This window comes from Uloborus diversus, chromosome 8 (genome assembly GCF_026930045.1).
Source record: "Uloborus diversus isolate 005 chromosome 8, Udiv.v.3.1, whole genome shotgun sequence".
In the NCBI taxonomy this organism is placed as follows: Eukaryota; Metazoa; Arthropoda; class Arachnida; order Araneae; family Uloboridae; genus Uloborus; species Uloborus diversus.
In genome coordinates this window covers 59,392,287-59,413,132 of record NC_072738.1, presented here as the reverse complement: position 1 = coordinate 59,413,132, position 20,846 = coordinate 59,392,287, and the positions used below count along the sequence as shown (strand labels likewise).

The following is a 20,846-nucleotide window of genomic DNA, read 5'->3' as shown; positions in this document are numbered from 1 at the left end:
TTTCTACTATTATATTCTTAATCATAGTCTTTCTCTGGGTTTGAAATTAACAGTGGTTCACTGGGCCGAGGCCTCAAAAGTATCCATTGAACCAGCAGAACATAAATTTAAGTGGTCTATGCGACCAGTTAAGTTGTATTCCTATTCTTTAAAAGAAAAGCAAGTATCTTTTTTTTTTAATTGTAGAGAAGAAGTTAGCACATTTATTTTCAACATTTAGGTTTTCTTTGAAAGAAAAGATAAGAGTAAGAAGTTTCTACAGTTGAAGTTATAACCAGGGCTGTGCAATGTCAAACTGTTGGAGTCAGACTGGTTTTGGGGTAAAAGAAAGGGATTCAGAGGCTCTAAAATAGCTGGAGTCCGTCATTTTCCCTTCAACTCTGCAGCTCTGCTTATAACATTGTTTTTACCCCCCCCCCCCCCCCCCCCCCCATTGCCTTTCTCTAAAAACTACAACACAGATTTTATTGACTTGATTCTTTGATCAGTATTTTGTGAAGAGATAGATGCCTGTTGTTTCCATCTCTTCTCTAGTCGTCAAGACATGTCTGTTGAAAACTGCTAATAGACTCCATTTGTCATATTAATTTTGTTTCGTATTATTTTGTCTTATTTCTTTCATTTGTCATCATTTAAAACCAAGTTAGAAGAATGGACCACTAAACTTGTGTATGGACCAGTGACTTATTTTTCTAAATTTCTTCCCATGGTCTCACCTTTTTTTTTTTTTTGCTATGAAAGGTGCAGGAGTCTTACTTTTAGAATGTACAGTTGAACTTGGCTGTAGTGCCAACTCTGATATAATGTTAGAAAATTTCAGTCCCTTCATTTTCCCATAAATAGTAGTAATGATTGTCTTTTATGTCACTTGGCTGTGGTGTCATAAGGCCCTTGTTCTTTTTTCCATAAATCTGTAGAAAGAATTTCTGCTGCTCAATGTTATGCTATTGGTTCAAAGTGTCCACGTAAATCACTTCTATTTCTTCCCCTTCTTGGAGTGAACGTTTCTGTTATGCTATTTTTTCAACGTGCCCAGGCCACATGATCCTATTTGTAAAACAACATGTCTCCCGTACAAGACATAAGAAAAAACTGTATTACTCTTAGAACGATATGATTCTCTTTTGTGTGAAATGAAAAAAAGGACACTATGTACAGAGTGTATACAGCCGCCGTTAAGCTCAAACTATGTACACATCGTACTGAGCTTAAGTCAAAGAGTTAAACTTCAAAATGACTTCTTAGTTTTAGAGCAATAAATTAATTTGTTCTTGTTGGTTTACATTTTTAGTTTCTGTAAAGAAGTTTTCAATTCACTGTATTCATTCTGGCTTTTACATTAATTAGCTGCTTTGTTGCAACACACAGTTTTTCACAACAAACCTTCCTCTGAATATCTTCACCACATTTCTAAGATCTCATACTCATCAGATGAGCAGTGGACCAAGCGAATCAAAAATTCACTGTTATTTTAATTAATTTTGTTTCAGTTTATGAATTTGTTTACTATATTAGCTTGCAACTGTAATTTTATACTTTAATACATGCTCATCTTAAGGGCAATGGAAAAGTATCTAACATCTTTCTGCAGTAACCAAATGTGAGAAAATACATTTTGTGCAATGTGACAGTGTTATCACTCACCAGAACCATATATCTGGAAAAAAAATTTTGGTGAAAAATTCTTTTTGAAAATACCACTGAAAATTTATGATTTATTTTTTATCTGCTTTTACATAGCCCTATAGATTAATAGGATTATACATGCCAACTCCAGAATTTTACACATTTCAAAATCCTACTGCATCCATATCTATCAAGTTCATTCATTTTTGTTTATTGTATTATTCTACAAATTAAACATTAATAATTTTATGTTTATCATTATTTTTATCGCTTCTTATCCTGTAATAGAGTTCTTGCACACTTACTTTATTTCCGAGCCCTCTTGAAAATTTCAATGATTTGCATTTGAGTTGCTTCAAGTCATTAGCAATGTTTTTAAAATCACAAACATTAAACTGTTTGATGATGTAAAGTAACCTAAAAGTTTTACTGATGTCCATCTCCAAAAGTTGGGAAGTATGTAGGCTAACCATCGAGCTTGTAACCTATTTGTTACTCCATTCATTAATGGATAATAGATGTTTAGCATCTAGAAAACAAATCAAAATTAGCTTGTCAAACTTGTATCAAATATAACTTCAATTTAGCTCTATTTGTATTGGATACTTTCAAGTGATTTGTAAATTAAAGAAATATTTTTATTAAAAATTAAAGTGAATAGTGTACTTTTATTGCTTCTGCATTTTATTAATGCAGAATTCTATTTTTTCAGCGTCTTGCTCGAAAATATAGAAATCAAAAGTTTAAATGTGGAGAAGATAATGAAGGTTACAGTGTTAAGCTGAAAATGAAATATTTTGTTTATTACATGCAACATAACAAAGATGATAGCCCACTTTATATATTTGACAGCAGTTTTGGAGAAGTAAGTGTTCTTCATCTTGGCTATTTATGCAAGATTCCTACTTTATTTTAATTCTAAAGATATCAACTAGTCATTTGGGTGTAGAACAGAACTTTCTGATGCGTTAAATGTTCTTACAATTGGCATCTAAACTTCCTGAAAGTAATAAATGAAAAGTATTTTCATCATATTTACAATCTTATTTTCTGCTTATCAATCAAAAATAAAAAGCTCCAAATTTGTAAGATGTTTAAGACTCAAATTAAATCTAGGGTGTCCATGCATCTGGAAAGTCGTAGATTTTGACTATGATCAAAAATGGTCATGGAAAGTCATGATTTTCAGCAAAAAATGCTCGAAAATCAAAAACTGACAACTAGTCATGGATTTTGAGTTCATCAAGAACATGCATATTTATTGAATTATATGGATAAGGATGCAAAATTTAAGCACCAAAGCTTTTTCTTTTAGGTTGCAGTCCCGATTTTTCACAAATTTTAAAAACTTACTGCTTCAGCTTCTATAATACTCGCTTGTTTTTCTTTACATTGTGATTCTATCGTTTGGACGTTTATAATTATGTGTTTAGCATTATGTTAAACAATACTTATATGTTGAATATTGTGTAGTTGAGGACTTGTAGACTTCTAATTTTGCCTCTCTCATTCGACTCTAAAATTTTAAGTCATTTGCATCCAAGTTGAAACGAGATTCATAAAAGTTATCATTGATTTTCAGGAATGTCTAAGTTAGAATAAAATTGATCTAAAGAATTAATTTAGGACGTTTAGGACATCGATAAAATAGAGAAATCTGGGAATTTTCATGAGTAAAATTTTTAAAAAGTCTGAAAATGTTGCAAAAAAAATCACAAATTTGGGAAAAAATTTCAGTATTTGTAACTTTTCCTAAACCTTTGGCGGTAATATGTCTGGTAAGTTAATCATTAAGTATTTTAATTTAATATTTTTTCTGATTATTTATTTATTTTATTTATTGTAAACTTAATTTTAGTAATCACTTAATTATTGCTAATTCCAGATTTTTTAGAAAACTTTTTGCTTTGAAAAAAATAATATTTTTCAGATTCATAATTTTTTTTACTAATAATAAAGCTGAATGTCTCTCTGTCCGGAGGATGTCTGGATGTCTGTAGGATATCTGTAGGATGTCTGTGACGCACATAGCGCCTAAACCGTTCGGCCGATTTTCATGAAATTTGGCACGAAGTTAGTATGTAGCATGGGGGTGTGCACCTCGAAGCGATTTTTCAAAAATTCGATGTGGTTCTTTTTTTATTCCAATTTTAAGAAAAAAAACTATCATAAATTACAAAATTATCATAACGTGTAACCGTAACATGGGCACAAGCCAATTGGCGAGATAAGAAATTATCATAACGTGTAACCGTAACATGAGTACAAGCCAATTGACGAGAAAATTCACAATACATTATTTGTAAATACAGGCGAACCAAAATACCTTTTAATTTTTCTATTACGGGCGAAGCCGTGCGGGTACCACTAGTTTTAAATAAAATATTTAATAAAAAAAAGGAAAAAGAAATAAAAATCAAGTTTAAATGTTTCACTGTTCACCAGTAGTTTTACATCATTATTGCTGCATGTTTGAAACTTCTTTTACTTTGAAAAAATATTGTTTATAATATCAGATTTTTCAGAGAAAAAATAATAAATTTGTTTACATGAAAATTATTACCTATATAAATTTTTTGTATAATTCATTAAATTCCTAAAATTATTTTCAAAAATTTTAGATTTACAAATGTATGTCCTGGGTAGCAAAATAAGTAAGTTAAAACTCTGTAATTGAGCTAGTTACATTTCACTTTAATTTGAATTTTTAGAAACATTTACCTAAAGCATAGATTAAATTGTTGCAATTTAATTTTCAAAACACACTAATTTAGATATTTTTGTGAAAAATTTTTTTACTAACAAAATTGCATCCCGTGAGTCATGGAAAGTTATGAGCAGATATCAGGGAAAGTCGGAATTCAAAGAATTTCAAAACTCGAAATGTAGCGTATACCCTGTAAATAAAAATTAATGCTGGTTTAGAAATACTGGGTGATTTTAAGAATGGGGTAGGAAAACAATTCAAATAGTTATTTAGATTATAAAAGAAATAGAAAATTAAATAAATGGTGTATAAAAACTCTCATGCAACATTTCTTAGATTTGGACTGAATTTTGAAAGTAACCCATTGAGTTTGGATAAAAGTTTTCACATGGACTAAACACTTCTTTTTTTTAACAACTTTTATGATAGATTTATGTCCAATCATTAAAGCATAATAGTGTTAACGTAAGCAGATATAAAAAACACTAACTGTTTAAAAGAAATAATAGATATTATCTAAAATATTAAATAAATAATACTAAAAGTATGGGGAATTAATCCTGCATATTTTCAAGATTAAATTAAAAACTACTGGGAAATGATGATGAGTATATCACAGTATGAAAAATGAATTGTTTAATTAATGCTAAAAAGGAAGAGGAAATTACCAGTTGAACAGATGATGCTCCTCTCTTTTCAAGGAAAAGTATGATCCTTTGTCACACATCTGATTTTTGCATTTAATCTTATAAATTTTTGTTTTGTGTTTGAAATTTTGTGTTACTTGAATACTTTTGTAAGTTGTATTTTTGTAGTATTCTTCACAAAATGATGTTAAAAGTAATATTTTTTGTGAAATTCTTGAGTTAAACCTGCCCAATTGATGCAGGTAAAAGGTTTTTCTTTTTTGCAGCATCCAAGAAGAAAAAAGTTGTTAGATGATTACGACATACCTATTTATTTCCAAGATGATCTTTTCAAATATGCAGGAGAAGAGCGTAGACCTCCATATCGATGGTTTGTTACTGGCTCTGTTAGATCAGGCACTGGTATACATATTGATCCATTAGGAACAAGTGCATGGAATGCTCTTATTCAGGGGCATAAACGGTTCGTATATTTACAGTAATTTTGCATAAAAAATTGTTCTTCAAATTGTACTCCCCCCCCCCAGCACAATGATATGCAAAGAACTACCCACCTAATCATAAACTTATTAATCTTTAAAACCAATCCTACTCAGTTAAGTTATAGTTTATAGGAATCACCGACTTCAAAAGGTGATTAAAAGTTAAGAAATTGTATATAATCAGTTAGATATTACAATAGTTTATTGCATAGTAGTTAAAATGAGTGTTTATTTTAAAATCAGGTGTTTCATTTGGTTGATTTTTGTACTAGAATTGTAAAATAAATTTTATTTCTTGGCTTTGGTAGGGAAAGAGTGTGTAAGTGTAACCAACTATTTTTTGAATTTAATTCTTTGGCATATTTTGAAGGTTTTTTTTGTTTTAAATAATTTGTTTTTTATTGAGTTTTTATCTGTTTTACTACAAATGTATTATAAATGTAGAATTTTGTACAAAATAAGTTTTAAGAAAAAATTTAATATTTACGCAAATATTTCAGTTATTTTTCAAGAGCACTGTAGTAACTCTTTCTGTTACAAAGGCAGCAAAAATATAGAATCAGTTTAAAACAATAAAATTTTGTTCATTATGTTTTTATTTATCAAATTTGATCCAAGTTTTCAAGATTTTGACAGGTTATTTTAAAACAATTGTTTGCATTACCTTCATTTTCTATAAACAATATTTTAAGCATTCTTCAGAATGATCCCATGTATTTATCTCTCTGGTGTTCAATGTTCCTATTGCTCTTATGTCCATAGAGCACATAGATCATCTCAGACACTTGTATCTTACTTGTGCAGGATTACTTACATGAAGATATACACACACATAATGTGCTAGCAGAATGAAATTACAGCAAGAACAAGTCTCATGTCATCTATCATTGAATTAAAAAAGAATATTTAGCTTTAAAAAAATAATAAATCTTTTTATAGTTTAAAAAAGATATATATTTTTAACTTTAAATTTAGTGTGCAAATTCTTTTTAATCTGTAATTAATAATATGTGTATTCCTTAGATGGTGCTTGTTTCCAACACATACCCCTAAAGAATTGATAAAAGTTCGTCCAGAAGAAGGTGGCAAGCAAGGAGATGAAGCCATAACGTGGTTCCGTTATATTTATCCTCGAACATTGTCTCCAGAATGGCCTAGAGATTGCAAACCTGTAATTATTACTCCCATCTGTTTCAAAACATTTTCACATTCAAAAAAGTATCATAGTTACTTGAAGAAGCAAATTATTATCTAATGTTTTACAGTCACAAATAAGAAACCTTTCAGTTGAAAAATAATTCTATATTAAGTAATGTAATCTACAGTTTTATTAGATTTTATTCCTTAAATGAAAAGGATCAATGTTATTCTAGCATAAATGTTCTTATGTTACTTTTATGCATAAATTCCTGTTGGCAAAAATTGTTTATCAATTTATTATCCCCAATACTGTTGAAGCAATAAGAATTGCTTATTTTTTAAATACAAATAATTGTTTTTAGGCATCAACACAATTAGAAAAATTGAATGTTTTCTGATTCTTTGATTTGCTAAATTTAGGCTTGTAATTTAGTTTTATTTCAACTAAATTTAGCTTTTTTTTAAATTTATTTATTTATCTTTTCTTTTTTTAGCTTGAAATATTGCAAAAACCAGGAGAAATTGTGTTTGTACCTGGAGGATGGTGGCATGTTGTATTGAACATGGACACAACCATTGCAGTGACTCAGAATTTTTGCAGTCTAACTAATTTTCCAATTGTGTGGCATAAAACTGTTAGAGGCAGACCCAAACTCTCAAGAAAATGGTTTCGAGTTTTGCGTGTACGTATATTTTAATCAATATGATTTTGAAGCATAGTTTATTTCTAATTCCGGGATTGGATCCAGGGTTCGTGCGGGTCATGGAAATGCTGGAAAGTCATGGGGGAAAAAATAAGCGAATTTCAGACCTGGAAAAGTCATGGAAAATTGAAATTTTCATTGAAAGTCATGGAAAGTTATTTCAAGTCATGGAAAAATGTCCTGGACAAAGAGAAAATAACAGTAACTAAAAGAGCATTAGAAATCTTGAGTAATTGAACAGTACAGCACATAAATGCTATTAAAAGTGGAAAATTGAACGATCCCAAAATCAAATCTGAATTTTGAAATCCTATTGCATCCACTTCTGTCGCAGCCGATTGCCTTTTTTTTGCGATGTGATTTTACTGCTTTGACATCACTTATATATACTTTGAATTAACTGTTATTTTCAACACTTCTTTATGTTTCATATTCAGTAGTAGCGAACTTGCAAGTTCTTGGTTTTGCCATGCCCACTCAAAAAAAGCAATTCAGTTACATCTGAGTTCGATTCCATCACTCATAAGAACTGTATTATTAAATTTATCAGAGTTTATCTTAATTTGTTGATGATTTTAGAAAATAAAGATCTTTACTCAGGCGATAGAATACAGAAAAAGAGGAATTCTAATACTCTAAAACAGTAGTGCTCAACATATACATACAGCCCACAAAACTAATCCATGTGACTCACTGCTATGCTCATTGTCAGGATTCAAACATGTTCTGGAATTTCTGAACCTATTAATTTATATGCATTTGAAAATGTGCAAATAAGTAAACAAAACAAGTATACTTTTGAATCAAAAGATTGATTTATTACTGAATGTTTTTTTTTTCTTTTTTCAAAGAAGATCTGCTGAAAGATTTGGTTTAGAAACATAAAGAACTAAACTATGTGGCTTTACTTTAAAGAACCAAAATACTGTCAAGTTACGTGGACACTGAAAGGCAGCTTTTGAAGCAAATTTATTGAAACTTATTGATGACTCATTCAACCTTTGTCCCATTCAATATCATTCTGCCTGTTTATAAAAAAAAAATGTTAGACATTTAAGCATCATCATATTCCTTTCCCTGCATTTTTACTTAAATTTATATGATGAAGAAAAATAAGAATAGTTTAGGTTTTTAAGTGTACACTTATATTTTTTCCATTATGAGTAACTGCTTCAATGAGGCTGTGGCCTTCATGCTAATGCTCATTTCCAAAAATTAACAAGTTTGAGATTAAATAATGCTATTCTCTTCGTGTAACAAGGTCATGAAAATTTTCATTGAAGTCATGAAAAAGTCTTGGAAAAGTCATGGAATTTTTTCATCCAATTAGAGTATGAACCCTGCGGATGGTATAGTATTTGTATTAAAACTATTTTGTATAAAGTAGTGAGGTTTTGAGAAACTATTGTTGGTCCACCCAAGGCCTAGATACTGATGAGGCTAACTAGGCAGCGGCGTATGATCTCTGCTTTTTTTGGGCCCCCAAATGATTAAAATTGTTTTACACTAAGATTGGATGATATAATATTTGTACCAAAACTATTTTGTATAAAGCAGTAAGGTTTTGAGACTTTACTCTTGGTCCACCAAAGGCCTAGATACCGAAGAGACCAACTAGGCAGCAGCGTTGGGTCTCTGCTTTTTTGGGGTCCCCTAAGAGGTTAAAATTGTTTTACACTAAGATTAATAGTGTTGTGTTTAACTGCTCAAAAAAAGTGTTTGTCACCTGATATCTTAATCTTGCTGGGTCCTTGGTCCAAAGTATATATCCTTGGGATTGAAATGTTATAAATTTCTTAGATTTTGGCATTTTGAAGCCATACCAATTATCAAGGCAGATATATTTACCTGTCTTTTACAATCACAAAATATTTTTGATGATGATCAAATATTACTTGTACAACTCCTGTGCCACATCAGACTAAAAAGACCGAGCAACATTTATTAGAAATCAAGTATGCATGTTACTTTTGCACAAACAGTGCACTTCATTATTAATATTAGTCTTCAACCTCTCTTTTTAGGATAAGAGACCAGATTTGGCAGCAATTGCTAATAGAATTGATGTCAATTCTAAAACAGGAGTTGCATCTGACAGTTCGAGTGGATCCAGTTCATCCTCATCTTCATATGAATCATCGTGTTGTTCTAGTTCTGAAAGTGATGACTCAGGGAAGGCCAGCATCAGTGACCGTAAGCGCAAAAGGTGCTGCTTGCACAGTCTTTTTGATATCTTGTTGCTTATATTGATGAGATAAACTCATAGAAATATTTTATGAGAATAAATATTCTTTTTTGTAAGGAGAAAAGCATCAGAAATATGGAAATCCTGTGTAGTATTTGTATGCTGCTGACCGTTAGAGGGATATAAAAAAAAACTAGGCTTTGATGAAGGTCTCATGCCTGACTTCCAAGCCTAGCTCTTAGCAGGCGAGTGTGGTTATTCTAGTTTTGGCTTTTTGTGTATTGTTCAGTTATCTAAAAAGTTGAAGATTAATTTTTTTTATGACAACATTTAATCAGTGTTTTCAGCACAATAGATTTCAAAAATCCTTTCAGATATTAAATTTAAGAAACTAATATGAATTTTTAAGAAGAGTTTTTGAATTTGTTTGTACGGAAAAGTTACTGCATTCAAAAAACCCAACTTAAAGAGACCAAACTCGTCAGTAGCAAAATTCTTACCATTATAAACAAAATTGAATCAGGCAACATTAACGAGCTAAAAGCTCTGTTCTTGGAAGTTTAAAGAGTAGAAAGCGGTGAATAATTGTTAAGTAAGGAAAAACAAAGAATATAAAAAGTTTGGACCATACCGGCATCAAAAGACGAAAACTAAAGCAGCTATCATCGCTACATACTTGCTAACTCTACTGTTTTTAACGGGAGACTCCCGTTTTTTACATCCATTTCCCGATTTCCCGTTTTTTAACCATTTTCTCCCGTTTTTGCAGTTTTTTCAATCATTCATTAAAAAAGTTTCACTTTCTTCTCAATAAATGGCACCCGTTTCTTGTCAACCACCAATGCTAGGTGTCAGGGGAATGCAAAATTCGATTGTAGTGCATAAGAATATGGACTATAACCAATTTCTTTGCATGGATAGGAATTTTATTACAATCACGCTGGAGAGCTCCAAAATAGGTTTTCTGCACCAACTTGCAACAAAGCTACATTCATGGGCGATGCTACGCTATTTTTTCCTATTCATAATATTTGGAAAAGAGTAGCTGCTAATCACACCGTTTTCCCTCCTGATTTATTTGTGGGCTGGAAAAAATCGATTTTTTTTCCCTCTGCAAAAATCGGGCTATTTCCTTTTTATTCTTTTTTTTTTCAAGTTGGCGCCAAATTTAGTGAATGAATGGATTTGTTTGGGAGTTTTACTCAAAAGAATTTTTCCAATTAATAACTCATTTAGTTATTTGGAATTTTTCCTCATTGCTAGTTCAACCAAGCACGTGTTTTGGTGAAAATTGCAGCAGTTTTCGATCCTTTTGCATCTTGAAAATATTTCAATTATTTTGAAAGTTAAGAAGTTATTTCAACATATGCTATCTTACACCTACCTATTTTATACTTTATTTCAATAATTTATTTAATTTTTTACCCCGGATTATAGAGTTTTGTAGCTACTTTTTGGGTGAAGACTGGGGAATATACGAAATTTTAAGTTATTGCACTCTGTATTATTTGATTCTTTAATTGCAGTATTTTGTATTTTCTTGCTGCTACCAACTAGCTTGTATCTGAAAAAATCCTTATTTCATTTTAAATTTAATATTCATAGCATTTAATAGCGTTATATAATAATTTTGATGTGAAATCTGTCTCTAGTGAATCATCTATATACCTCCAGCAGAATCTCCTGTTTTTTTTCCTTCGAGGGTTGGCAAGTATGTCACTATCAAACTATACAAACTATGACAACTGAGAAAACAACAAATATATTTTTTTCATCATGGATATGAGACTGTTCAGTATGATTCTCTTTACTGTCTTTCTAGGCAATGTATCCAATTTTAGTACACTACAATGGACAAATGAAAAGCCTATTTAAAAAGTATGCGAAAATAGCTTTTTCTTATTGTAAAAAAAAAACTTTAAAAGTGTTGAATGATTCTAATTTCTCAAAGTCAAATGACACATCTAGATAACTTTAACCCTTTTCACTTAATTTACTAATTGTTATTATTGGAACTCACCTAATGAACTTTTATTCTTTATATATTGCTTGCCAAGAGATCTTGGAACACTTCAGTACAAGAAAAACAGCAGCTGAAACTTGTATTCATGGTATTGTTTGTCTATAGAAGTCACATTACTTCATCATGTGGAATACGGTTGTGCGAGTCCCAACATCAGTGGCGGCTCGTGCCTTGAAAAAGTGAGGGGGCCACATCATGGGTAAACTCGCCCCCCTCCCACCCCAGGTTTTGAAAAAAAAGGATGATTTTTTTAAAAATAATTTTTGAATGTTTCAACTTTTTAAAAATAATTATTTGTGTTAAATAAATAAAATTAAATTCATTTTAAACAAAGGACAAGCTACAAAATACTTAAACTACTAATAGTACAGTAAAATTAGGCCAAAAAATGGCCAAACCCAAACATCCAAAAAAAAAGCTGAAACCTGTTGCAAATTGTTCCTTACCCTTCCAACAAGATGGGGTCAAAAGTCCCAGCATTTTGCGCGTCGGGTTTTGGGGGAAAGGGGGGGAAACAAGAAAAATCATCTTTTTTTCCGAAAAAAATTCTATAATTTCAAAAATTGCGCAAAAACCATGCAACATGATAGTAAATTAATGAATAATAGTTTAAAAATGCTAACTTATATTTTTTCTTTTAAAATCAACGATTTAGAGTTTCACGTAGACAAATTTAATTGATAACTTGGACAAATTTCATTGATTTTTAAGTTTTCTTGAAATGGCTTAAAATGCCATACAATGATGCATTAATGACTGAAGGCTCACCTAAAGTGATCTAATCGAGCTCAGGAATCAGTTTATTACTTGTGACTGGCGGTATTTAACTATTTAGAACCCAAGGATCTCAAAAATTGGATCCCTCTGAAACCCATCAAACAGTCTGAACTGAATTATGCTTTCCTTTCCTACTCAAGTAGTTCGACCTTTCCGACCTTTGCCATCTCCGTAAGGGAAGATAGGGACTTAAGAAATTCTGTAATTCTACACCCTCAAAGCCGGTGGGGGATCCCTTGTGTCCATCTATTTCGCGGGGAAAGAAAATTTCGCCGAGAAGTCAGCTGTCTTAACCAAGCCGTTAAAAGGTTCTAATGAATTTAAAAGCCCCGTAAGAAAAGGGATCGGTTTGTAGAGGGATTGGGTCACTTTTAGAAAATGGGGGTGGAAAGAGGGGCTGGATGTGTCGTTGAATTATTGCTTTGTTTGGTTCAGTTAGGGAACAATTTCCGTTTGGAATACACACACACTTGTCATTCGTTTTTGCGTATATGTGTTTTTTCCCTAAGTATCTATTTTACTTGTTTAAAGCCGAAGTAGTGAATATCCACCATGGAATGTTTGCTGCAACCGTGCATTGATAAAGGTGGTCAATTAATTATTTTGACTAAAAAGGGTATTGACCGAATCAAGGAATGCAGTGAAATTCGAATGGATGGAGTGAAAGATAAAATTGCGGACAATGCTGTCATCCAAGTGCATGGAGAATGCCGTAAAAATTATACGAGAAATCCAAAACAATCATCCTTTCCGAAGATGAACCCCCTGCAAAACAAGCTCGTTCTGCATTTGAATTCAAAACGTTATGTTTTCTTTGTGGTCGCAGGTGCATTGATACTTCCAAATGCAGGAACCCATATCAACAACAATGGAGCATGGTAGAGAAGAAGGAGCTGATTGATAACGTTAGAGAGTTTGCTAAAAAGAGACAGTGTGCTTGGGGTGAAGAAGTGCTTCTGAGACTATCAGGCCTCCACGATCTTATTCATCCCGATGGAAGATATCATTGGTACTGTTACTCCAGATTCCAGGTTAAAGGTTCCACAAAACCAGGAGAAACCACAACAAAAGGAGGATCAATTGGTGATACGGAAAAACTGATTGGGTTTGAAAAATTATGCCAATATGTAGAAGATAGTGATGAATGTCAGTATAGTTTAAAAGATTTAACGGAATTGTTTTGCAGTCTAAACCCAAATATTGAACCATATTCTGAGATTCATTTGAAACGAAAATTAGCTCAACGTTATGGGAGCAGCGTATTTATTGCAGAAATAATTGGAAAAAATACTGTGGTTTGCTTTACCGGAACAGCTTCTCGTATTTTATCAGATTCCTGGTATCAAAATCGGAAGTTGAATGAAGTAGAAGAAGAAAAAAGAATAATCAAAACTGCAGCTGCAATAATTCGCCGTGATGTAAAAGCTCGTAGCTATGATTGTTCTCAGTTCCCAACAGTTGACGAAATCCATACTGCAGCCGACCTAATACCTGATTCACTTAAGCTTCTGATCCAAGAAATCATTCATCATAAAAAAGTAAAAAGGAAAAAGAGAAAAACAATTACTATTGGTCATGCCATAGTTTCTGCTGTTCGTCCACGCTCATTTGTGTCTCCAGTACAACTAGGTACTGCTGTGTGCTTTCACAGGAAGTTTGGATCTAGGTTACTAATTGACATATTAGCTAACATGGGTGTGTCTGCATCTTATACTGAAGTATTGAAATATGAGAGATCAGCAACTTCTGAAGAAAAAATGAATATTGATGGAGGATATGTACAATTTGTTTTTGACAATGCAGATTATAATGTGCATACTATTGATGGACATGACACTTTTCATGCTATGGGGGGCATCATTTGCGTGACTCCTAAATCTGCCCTTCAGGTTAAGACCAATGTACCTCGAGTTAATATCAGTGCAAGAGCAGTGCAAAGTTGTGGTCTCATTCAACTGCAAACCTACACAGCCTCAAGAATATCTGGATATTCTTCTCTCATTGCTTTGGATATGCCAGCACTGAAAATAGAGCCTTCATCTGCTGCTACTGCTCGCACACTGAACTTATTTTGGTTAACTGGGATCTGGTTAAATGGAAATGGTGCCAGGCCAGGTTGGAGTGGATGTATGGAGAAATTATATGCTTCTAAAACGTACGAAAAAACAGCAGTCACAGCTCTTCCGTTTATTAATTTGTCACCCTCAAATCCATCTACAATATATACGGCTCTTCTGTACGCAGCTGAAAAGGGTGCTGCGAATGGTCAACTTTGTACAATGGTCTCATTCGATCAACCTCTTTATGCTAAAGCCCGTGAAATGGTAGCTAGTGCATCTCCTGAAAGCCCTCTTAAATCACTTTTTATTCGTCTCGGAGGATTTCACACTCTGCTTTCGTTTTTGGGATCGATAGGACATATTATGGCCAGGAGTGGTTTAGAAGAACTGTGGAGCGTAGTGTATGCCAAAAACAGTGTCGCCCAAATGATGAATGGAAAGGCGTATTCTAGAGCGATTCGTGCGCTTTACCTCACTCAAGAAGCTCTGGTTACAATTTTCATCGAGATGCATGATACTTCTGCGAACAAAGACGCTTTGAAGTGTGTGTATTCATCTTTCATTTCTGGAGGTCTTGGTGCGAATGAAATCGTAAATTCCCCTGAAGTGATGAACTTTGTAAAAGGATTAGAGGAGCAGTTACAGCTTTCAAATAACTCGGGTCGCACGCAAAGACTATGGATTCAGTTTATAAATATGGTTGAGATCGTTCGAATGTTTGTGAAGGCAGAGAGAAGTGGAGACTTTTATCTTCACCTTCATTGCATATACAAAATGCTGCCTTTCTTTCATGCCGCTGGTCATTTAAACTATGCCAAATCAGCACATATCTACTTGCAAGATTGCCAGAAACTTTCAACTACATTATGTGATGAAGAATTTGGTAAATTTGTAACATCAGGCTACTTCACGATCCGACGCAATGACAAATTTTGGTCCGGCATCTGGAGTGATTTAACGATCGAGCAAGTCCTGATGAAAGCAATGAAAAGCAGTGGTGGTTTGACTGGAGGCAGAGGGATTACAGCATCTACAATTGCTACGTGGGTAAACTCCATGCCATCTTGTTTAAAGATTGTTGAGGCGATAGAAGAATTTTCTGGTGTTCAAGACGTATCTTCAGAGCAACACATTGAATTGCGTGAGGCAACTCAACAACGGAATGCGAAAGATTTACAGCTATTTGTCTCCTGGTTTCGGGATCACAATCCGTTCCTGAAGTCACCAGAGCTTTCTTCCCTCTCTACTGGTATTGTCGCTGATAATAAGGTGAATTGTGATAACGTGTTTAATGTTGGCATAGTAGCATTAAGGGAGATTGAGGATAAAAAATTTAGTGATATTCGTTTGAAGAGAAAGTATGCTGTGAAGTCTCTAGCTACCGTTACAAGAGCAATTACGATCCGTAATGATACGGTCTGTGTAAACCCGAACCAACTGTTACACCGTATGGTATGTACTGTAAGGAACGAGCAACATCTTGAAGAAATATTTCAGTACGAGTTATGTGCTTATCCTCCATCCCTTTTCGATGAATCGGGCTTCATGAGGAAAGGGAGTAAATCCTCTATCATAAAAGTGCTATTACCTGAGACAAGGGATCCATCTAATATCACAAAACAGACAGCTGCTGTCACATTCGTTATAGACGGAGGACACCTTCTTCACCGTGTTGTTTGGCAACGACTGGCGAACTTCATGGAAATATGCCAGCAATATACTTCCTATGTCACTCGTAAATACGGAAAAGCCATTGTCGTTTTTGATGGGTATGAGGAAGGAGAAAGCACTAAAGATGAAGAACATCTACGTAGATCAGCCTCTACACTCCAAGTCGATGTGACGGTTGAAGACGCGATTCATGTTTCACGCAGTCAAGGAGAATTTTTAACGAATACTAAAAATAAAATACAATTTATAAATTTATTGAAAACCCATTTGCAAAAAGTAGGATGCAATATTCTCCAGGCTGAAAGTGGTGCAGATATTTTGATAGTATCAACAGCTATTTCAGAGTCAGAAAAAGGAGTTGAAGTAACTGTCATTGGATGACACAGATTTGTTAGTTTTATTAATAGTCCATACTCCACCCAACAACCCTTTGAAGATGGTAATACCAAAAAAAGGTCAACAAGAAGAAAAAGAATATTCAATTCAAGATATTCAGCATCAAATCGGATCAATGAAAAATATTCTTTTGACAATTTATGCGTTCACTGGTTGCGACACTGTTTCCTCTATATACAGAAAAGGGAAAATTACTCCATTTAAAAAAGTGCAAGCAGATGAGGATCTGCAAAGAAAATTGCAAATATTCAACGACCCTAATGCGCCAGTAGAGGCTATATTTGATGCTGAAAAACTTTTTTTCTTTTCTTTATTTGGTAGCAATGTATGTGACAACTTAGATAGCTTACGCTACCAGATATATTTGCGAACAATCGCGAAGCAACCAGTGCACTCTCAGTTTCAATTAGCTGTACTTCCTCCGACTTCTGCAGCTGCATTTGAGCATTCACTTCGAGTTTACCACCAAGTGCAGCATTGGTATGGAGTGAAAAAGGACCCACTGAAATGGGGTTGGAAAAAGGTTGCTGGACATTTGCGTTCGACTACAACAACCAAGCCTGCTGCCCCTGAAAACTTGCTGTGCTTAATTTCTTGTGCTTGCTCTGAGGGATGCACACATCACTGTGAATGTGTAAAAAGTGGTTTGAAGTGTTCAACTATGTGCACAAACTGTGTTGGACATGGTTGTAGCAACGCCGGTTTTACAGAAGATGTAGATATCGAAGACGAACTTGATAGCGATGATTTTTTGCTGCAAGAGGGAGAGGAAGCATTTGAAGATTCCAGCTGTGACGAAGAGTTGATGTCAATCGTCTAGCATATTTGAGGTATACATGTATATTATAACATAAACTAACTATTTTCATTTAAACTGTTTTTAAAAGAAATTTATACTGAATAAAAATTACATGAACTTTTGAATGATAAATAAAATTAGCTACTTTATAATACTTAATAAGAAATTGAATAAATTTATGCTTTACTGAACTGTTTTCTTAACAGTATATAGAGTAATGTCCCATTAAAAACACCTTTTTTTTAAATTTCAATGAAAAAGTCTGTGACATTATCCCTCCTTATTAAATATCCCATATTGACTGGCTGTAAAAATTATTTAGCAACAGTGCTAAATAATTTTTACAGCCAGTCAATATGGGATATTTAATAAGGAGGGATAATGTCACAGACTTTTTCATTGAAATTAAAAAAAAAGGTGTTTTTAATGGGACATTACTCTATTTTTTGGGGGGGGGGGGGGAGGGGACATGTACCATGGGGGTGGGGTTTTGGGTGTGCCTTCACTTCTAGGGGATAGGTACCCCTGATTTGTTGATGTTTAATTTTTCATGAAAGAATATTTTAACTTGAAATGCACTCTATGAGAATTTCGGAAAAAACCCCAAAATGCAATTTTTAAACGCCCCCCATTTCGAAACCCGACGCGCAATGGGGTGGGACTTTTTACCTGTTCTTATGGGGAGGGTAATGAACAATTTGCAACTAATTTACCTTTTTTTTTTTGGATGTTTGGGTTCGACCCCTATTTTTACTGTACTATAAGTAAATAAACCACGAAGGGTATTAATATCGTGTTTATGTCTATGATTGCCGCAGGGTGGTGCACTTTCACCTCCTAACTTTCAAAACTAAAATTTAATTAATCAGATTGGAAAAAGCTACAAAGTATATCACGGAAACTGTTAATCTCATGTTTATATCCACTACAGTCGACTCCTGCTACAATGCGATCCGACTTACACGAAATGGTTATAACGCGATTTTTTCCCCAGTAAAGAATTTTAGATCTAACGCGAATTCCTCGCCCGCAACACGAAAATTTTCGGAAGGGAAATGAGATGCGTAAGTATCGGCTTTGTTATTAGGTACTATTTTTTTTTCTTCCGTGAATGAACCTTCATCCCTTCAGCATCACTGAGAGTGGAAGTTCCCACATCGTACTAGTCTGAACATCGCTTATACAAATACTCCTCATTTTCCATTTACTACATCCTATGTTGATGAAATATAATGACACCTAAGAGCGCTGTTTCATCTAAAATTTATGAAGATGAAAGAGAAAGTTTCTGAAAATTATATATAAAGAAAAGCTAAAGGTTATGTGCATGAATAACTATAAAATGCGTTGGCGGTAGCATGACAATTAGTTGTGAGCGAATCTTCCATATAAACAATTAAAAGTCAAGAAAAGGAAATCCGAAAAAGTTTACAAAGTAGTATCTAAGGAAAATGCAAAAATTAAGAAAATGGAAGCTGCTGTTGTATTGTGAATTTAAGAAACCAAGAAGAGGGGTGTTATCATAAATGGAAACATTATAATAATTAAAAAAAAAAAAAACTAGTGAAGCAACTGTATTGTTTATTTAAAAATATATAAGAATAACGGTTTGAGATCACGCAGCATAAATCATCATCATCTTCACTTTTTTAAGTTACAAATATCATTACTGGATCTACGGTACAGTAAAACTATAGTGCATTTGTTTTTCTTACTACATACTGTACATAGCATACTGGTTTATTTTAGATCCTTCTTTCCCATTAATCATTGATTTTGTGCATCGTAGCAGCGTTTTGGTTTGAATAAAACGTTTTTTTTTAAATAAAAATAAAAATTCAGCTTTTTATGTAAGAAACAGAAATGTATAGTTGAGAAATGATTTTTAACAGTTTTTGATGGTGTTTACAAGTGTTTAAAATATTTGGGTATATTTGTAAAAGTTTTTTAAACACAGCCTTCGCCACAAGGCGAAATTTCGATTTATCCGAGGGATCTTGGAACGCATCCCTCGCGTAAGTCGGGATTCGACTGTACTTTTCTGCGCTGCAGTAGCCTCCCTTGCTGCACCGGTAAGGAGCTGCAAGGGAGACACTTTCACTTAAGTCCTAAAAACTAAATGACTGAAGCACAAAAAAACTGAAACTAAAAAAACTTAAAAACTAAGCACAACTAAACTGAAAGCACAATATTCTATGATACTGAAACTGAAGCACAATATATTCTAACTGAAAATTGAAGCACAATATTCTATGATATTATGAGGAAGGGTTCAGAGAATATTCAACTTAAATTTTTCATAAGTGACTGCTTAAAAAACCTATTTTTTGAGGTTATTAAAGGAAGGCGGTTCGGAGGGCTCTTGCCTTAATCTTTTCCGATGAAGTTTTAAAAACCGCGATTTTAGTATCATATTTAGTAACGTAAGGGACAGCAATCTTTTGAAATTGAAGCTCCGAAAACGTAATTTTCGCACTTTTAAGCGATGTTGTAAGGTATTCGGAGACTTTCCCTGGAAATTTTGCGAAATTTAAGATCTGGAAATGAAAGTTGAGATGGTCCGTAATGTTTTTTTTTTTTTGGGGGGGGGGCATTTGGAAGAGGGAGACTCTTTTATTTTTAGACAAAATTGAAAAAAGAAGGAAAGAAATAGGAACGGGGGAGGGGGCAACTAGCTGTATCTGTAATTATTGAAACTTTTTAAAGATTTTTTTTTTTTGAAGAAATTAAGATTAATTCTGACATTATTACTTTTTTCGAATTGAAATCCAATATCGTCTCCGATCTACTGAGGAAGTTCTAATTTGTGAATACTTCTTAACAATAATGCTCTGGAGAAAAAGGAAAAACGGACAGGCCCTCGGGCCAAATGTCTTGTGCTAGTGATCGGTCTTCGCGCCAAAGTTTCTTGAAGGAAAAGTTGACAATATTTGGATTCACATTTCAGGGAGAAAATGCAACAAATTAAATTTTAAAAAATATTTCCTGATCCTTCTTCCTTTCCCACACGTATAATCCTTTTTTTTAAATTATTATTATTTCAAGCATGCACGCACAAAAAAACAAAACAGAGAAGAAAAAAAAGGAAAATTAATTAAAAGTTATAAATTAGTATCTGAAAAAAGTGAGGGGGCCCGGGCCCCTTCTGGCCCCCTCCCACGAGCCGCCACTGCCCAACATGCATGTTGGAACAAGTTAAAGTTTGTGTCCGGCAATGCCCAACATATATGTTCATTGAGATACCTATGTTGTCAGGGTAATCCCGCTATTCGAGGGTTGAGACAGAACTTCTAAGCCAGACTTGCTGAGTCTAGCTCACAGTCAACTAAAAATTGCATGGGAAAAAAAGTTTGTCCAAATTAATTTGTACAGTATAGTACAGATGTGTACATCAAGGTCTGAAGTTTGAATTTTTAAAGTTATGACAAGAAAATTAAGCTTCAGAGACTCCCCTTCAAACTTTATGTGCTGAGGGGATCATCAATAGTGAGGAGGGAGGTAATCGGAATGTCATTTCACCAGTTTAAATTTTTTGTGTATTTTTAATCTAGAATTTGCTTGTCTCCCCCCCCCCCCCCCGCCCCCGAAGCTTTATTTAAATGCTTATTTTTTGTTACTGAAAGTGATAA

General features: G+C 33.5%; 1 protein-coding gene across 4 annotated transcripts in view; it reads left to right on the top strand.

Moving 5' to 3' along the window:
• LOC129228261 (bifunctional arginine demethylase and lysyl-hydroxylase JMJD6-like) overlaps positions 1–20,846 on the top strand; it is a 28,255-nt gene that overhangs the window by 5,445 nt on the left and 1,964 nt on the right. Inside the window, exons 3-8 of one of the 4 annotated variants that reach the window (XR_008580909.1) lie at positions 2,339–2,491; positions 5,247–5,443; positions 6,486–6,633; positions 7,097–7,285; positions 9,331–9,499; positions 9,609–9,736. Coding sequence is in view for 2 of the 4 variants with exons in the window: in XM_054862931.1 (XP_054718906.1) it covers positions 2,339–2,491; positions 5,247–5,443; positions 6,486–6,633; positions 7,097–7,285; positions 9,331–9,512 (869 nt within the window). In the remaining 2 variants the exon portion in view is untranslated. Of the gene's footprint in view, positions 1–2,338; positions 2,492–5,246; positions 5,444–6,485; positions 6,634–7,096; positions 7,286–9,330; positions 9,513–9,608; positions 9,737–20,846 lie in introns of all 4 variants that reach the window. The other 3 variants (XR_008580908.1, XM_054862929.1, XM_054862931.1) reach the window with 3 other exon arrangements.